At 40.8% G+C, this 5045-nt stretch overlaps 1 protein-coding gene across 1 annotated transcript; it reads right to left on the bottom strand.

The window, feature by feature from the left end:
- Nucleotides 1-438: 438 nt before the first annotated feature.
- On the bottom strand, nucleotides 439-2958 carry mylpfb (myosin light chain, phosphorylatable, fast skeletal muscle b). Its single transcript, XM_080746962.1, has 5 exons — nucleotides 2908-2958; nucleotides 1278-1458; nucleotides 1003-1081; nucleotides 844-892; nucleotides 439-560 (listed from the first exon to the last, which is right to left on the bottom strand). The coding sequence occupies exons 1-5, from the start codon at nucleotides 2941-2943 to the stop codon at nucleotides 459-461; spliced, it is 447 nt and encodes a 148-aa protein (XP_080603088.1). The 5' UTR covers nucleotides 2944-2958; the 3' UTR covers nucleotides 439-458.
- Nucleotides 2959-5045: the final 2087 nt, after the last annotated feature.

Genomic DNA, 5045 nt, shown 5'->3' with positions numbered 1-5045 from the left:
TTTCAAATAAATGCCTGTGCATGCACCACGCACCCAAGAGGAGTTTCAACTGACTTTATACACTGGACTGCAGAGGCATACATGATGTAGGTATGATGCATGCACTGCTGGCCTCCACGCAAAAGCAAAGGAGTGAGTGATGGGGGAAATGGAGGATGAACCAGAGGTAGGGAAAGAGATGGAGAGAGTAGTTTCAATATCACAAGATTACTTTTATTGAAAATAATCCCATGTTCCCCTGTTGGTTGCTACTCACACACAAACACTCCCACAGTCCTCAGTCCTCTCACTTTTTGTTGTTAAATGATGCAAGTCTTTCTTTGGTGAGCAGGCGAGGGAAGACGGCGAACCAGGGGAGTGAGCATGGATAAGCACGCCACGGAGATGGAGAAGTACGAGGTAAAGGGGGGGTGAGGGGTTGGACAGAGGTAGAATAGACATCTTGGTAGAAGTGGATTTTACTCCTCCTTCTCTTCTCCGTGTGTGATGACGTAGCAGATGTTCTTGTAGTCTACGTTGCCAGCCACATCAGGGGGGAAGGCAGCCCACAGGTTGGTCATCTGAGCAAAAGGAGAGAGGGGAGGAAAAAGGTATTTACAACACCGAACCACAGAATAATGGAGCACATCAGAGAGATGTAGCTGAGCGTAACGCAATAGTGTTTAAACAAAAGTTATTGCCCATATATGATATCTGGGGTACTGGGGCAGGGGAAATAGGGCTCAGAATGTTTGTCATTTTGACATATACATATAAAGGGGAAAATCTAAATATTATAATGAACCAATGCTGAGAAAGAGAGAGCAATAGACAGACAGACAGCAACTAGGATGATAATCTCACCTCCTCAGGGGTGAACCTGTCGCACTGGGTGGTCAGGAGCTCCTCAAGGCTGTAGAGAGACAGGAGACACATCACATCAAGAACCGATCTACAGTGAATTCACAGAGTGCTGTTGTGATATACTTGTATAGGGGGGAAGTGAAAGCTAAGAGCCCTTACAATTCCTTCTTGATGCTGCCAGTGGCCTCTGGGTCCAGGACCTTGAAAGCGCTCACGATAACGTCCTCGGGATCAGCACCTGGCAACAAAATAATGTAAAATAACATAAACATAAAGCATGTAACATGAATTGTCATCAATGTCAAACGTGAGTGTGGATAATGGGTTTAACTTTCAATTCATTGCTAAATAAATGCTGTAAATTAAATATTCGAACTAAACGTACATAACCAGTAGAGCGCTAAAGAGCTATTTAAAACGTGTTCTTGACCTACCCTTCAGCTTCTCGCCGAACATGGTCAGGAAGACAGTGAAGTTGATGGGGCCGCTGGCCTCCTTGATCATGGCGTCAAGCTCATCATTGTTCACGTTCAGCTGTCCCATGGTGGCGAGCACGTCCCTGAGATCGTCCTTGCTGATGATACCATCTCTGTTCTGGTCAATGATTGTGAAAGCCTGCAAGGGAAGAGAGACAAAGGTACGATTTAACAATTATGTAGTAATATATAACAAAGGGAGAGGAGAGATTTTTGGTTTAAAAAGAAAGGAAAAAAGAAAAGAATGAAATAGAATTTAAAATAAGCTTCAAATGAGCATGTTTGTCAGTGTGTTAAACTGAGTACAAGTTCTCAGGTGAGAATCGTTAATGCTTTAATCCAGAAAGAATTATGACTAATTAAAAATTTAGAGAGATTTGCTCATGACAAACATTATAATTTCAAAATACATGTGTAAATGCGAAAGGGTCTGCCACTCCTGTCTCAACATAGCTGGTTATTGCACCCTGTGAAACTAAAGATGGCAATGGAAACCTTATGGGTATTGGCAGCTGTGGGCCACTTGTCTTTCTAAGGTGTTAAAATGGTCTCGGAATGCAGGACAAGTCCCTTATGACATTTCAGCAGATGGTTTCCATTTCACATGTTCCCCCGCCCCTTTTATACCTTGTGACTAAATCCCTGTCACGCAATTATTTATCCTTTTGGAAATGTCCTTCAGTTGTGCAGCGTGCCATCTTTTATTATCCCTTCCACTATGACATCAAGCATTTTATTCTCATTACAGGCTACTTGTAATTGTTCCTGAATTATTGTATACTGACTGAACATGTTCAGGTATGAATACTTCATTTCTCATTCTCTCTTTCACTATCCATCTTCAATTCATTCTAGCTACCAGTAGCTTTAAATGTCATAAGCATCCAGCAGCTGTTGGGATGCATTCCTGTGGGGTCACAGAGAGAGGGTCACTGACCGACCCCTCAGTGGGAGCTGCTGTCATCACTAAACTCAAATTTTGCAACTCGTTACTGCTGATGAAGACATTTTTCGTGTCATGGAGCTAAACCGATCAAGTCTTATGTTTTGGAGAAACTTGTTCACAATCACATTGCAACCTCAGTAAAATGATACACTAAGTCACCAGTTACGTGAGCATCACATCATATTCTTTCCTTTCCTCAGTAAATCCTCACACAACCAGGATCTTAATTACTGTATGATAGTGTCAAATAGTGTTTTTCTTAGTAAAGTATGCCATTCCTGTTGTATTCTATTGCGGGTGCATTCTTTTACAAGATCAATGGCTTATTGCTTCAACATATCGTCACTGTCCAGCAGAAACCTCATGTCTCCAAGTTTCAAATGTGTACATTTCTTCGTAAAGTAAAGCCCTGCTTGTGCTGTCGCACAAAACTAGTGAAAATAGCAGATCTACAAGCACACAACGCCTCACGGTGCGAGGCGTTGTGTGCTTGTAGATCGGCTATTTTAACTATTTTAGATCATTTCTAAAGTGATAAATACAAAACAAACGGTTTTGGACATACAAGGTTTCCACCCGACAATGACGATATAATCAACAATGGTGTAAAGGTGTACAGTAGAATGTTATGAGAAACCTCACCTCCTTGTACTCCTGGATCTGGCTCTGCTCAAACATGGAGAACACATTGGAGGATCCACCCTCTCCCTGCTGCTGCCTCCTCTTGGCCTTCTTGGGTGCCTGAATAGTGATGGAAGACAAAACATCATTATGACATGCATCAACCAAACAGATTCTTACTACAAGAGCAAGTTACCCCGAAAGAGGAAAGAAATGCTAAGACTGACACAGATTCAGGAGCGATGCCCTGCTTTGACCAACTAATAAAAAAACTGGAATCAAAAGCCTTGTAAACTGCAGGTATATTCAACTTCCTCAAAAGCAAAAGTGCCATAACATTTTCAGGCTTCAATTAAGCATCTTTTCTTTTGGTTGGTATGGTACTGTATTGACAGTAATCCATTTGAATAAGAATTCTCAGATCAAAGACCAAAAAGTATAATGGATATTAAACTCAGGCTTTAGTATTATGTAATGTGTTTGGGGCCTGTAATAAAGTGATCCCCAAACAGATGTCCTCACTATCTCCTCGTGTTCAATGTGTCAGGCTGTTAGCCAGTCTTTAACTGAGGCCAAAAGCCACCAGTAAGAGAAGGTCCAAATCCATCATTTTGGTGGCTGGGCTATAGAGGACCTCTACTGCTTAGTCTTAGCCGTGTTGCTGTAGTAATCCAGTTTGAAAATGTATCAGTGATGCTTTCAGCTTATCAGATAAGCGTAGGAGAAAAAAAAAAATCCAATGCACTGTTTGTTCTTCCAAGGACAGGAACACGCCACCACACTCACCATCTCTTTAGTTTGTTGGGTATTGGTTGGTCAAGAAGAGAAGACTACACCGCTGATGTGACTGACATGATGGTGATGGTCCCTTGGGGTCTTATATACTAACCCTAAGGGGGCTAACTTTAGCCACACCATCAGGTTTGGCAGGAAAAGAGAGCTATGGGAAAAGTAAGTGAAAGAGGGAGGAGCCCGGTGGTGTCGGGAGGTCTCCTCTTTCCAATGCTCCAAAATAGGCTCCAGGAGTCTTGGAATGAGGTGAATTCAATGCCCACACACAACACACATACTTTGGTGGTATCCGAATATGGACAAACTCCCATGGCAGCCTGCCCTGGAGCAATTATTGAACACCCAACACACATGCACGCACACGCACATCCTTTCTTCCCCAATACATTTCCCTGCTTCTCTCCTTATCACTTCATTCATTCATTCAAAGTATTTGTTGTGGCTATTTGTGTATTTTCTTTTTTATATTCCCATCATGAGAGGACAAAATGTGTTTATTTGAATAGCAGCACAGATAGTCATTAGAGAAAAGATAATAGATAGATGTTAAAATGTTTTCATTTACTTCTTCTATGCCCCCAGGTTGGGGGCATGCATGCAAGTGGCTAAATATGTAGTTTTAAAAACAATAAGCCCATTCCCAAGATGCACCGCAATCTTTCATGGACAGATGTGACTTATGCTGGTGTAAATAGTAACAAAGAAATTGACGGCTTATTGTGTCTAAAAAGACATATTTAGCCACTTGTACGCATGCCCCCAACCACTGAAATCAAAATACTAAAATCGCTAAAACAATAGAAAGCAGTAAATGAAAACATTTTAACACTCATCTTTTCTTTTCTCTAATTACAATCTAAAATATGAACCCTAAAGTTGTCCAAGTATTTTACACAAAACAACAAGAGAATTTATACTTAAGAAACACATTATAAAAGGACATTATAATAACAATTAAAACAATATCCAAAATAGGTAACATAATGTAAAATAAGAATATGTTAAAACATAAATATGGGATAATTATAACAATTACAGAGACAAGCAGATATGGTGCACAAAAAAGCCAAAACGGAACGCTGCTTCTCCATTCCACATATAGTTTTAACTGGGGCCATAAATCTGACTTGTCCCAAATTACTTGAGAGGTCTGGAGGGTTCATGATGTAGCACAAAGGCAGCTCAATATCATTTTACTACTGTATTCATTCCCTTTAGTCATAATGACAATCATGCAGCAGACACACTGTGTATCATGATAGAAAACAAATTGCTCGAAGTTCTTAATTAGTCTCCAGTGAAGATATCCTAAAGTCATCACCTGCCTAAGTGACAACTACAACAGTTGTGGTGAGGAGGTGGGATGT

This window comes from Nannobrachium achirus (genome assembly GCF_963921795.1).
Source record: "Nannobrachium achirus genome assembly, chromosome: 18".
Lineage (NCBI taxonomy): Eukaryota > Metazoa > Chordata > Actinopteri > Myctophiformes > Myctophidae > Nannobrachium > Nannobrachium achirus.
This window is presented reverse-complemented; position numbering and strand designations above follow the sequence as displayed.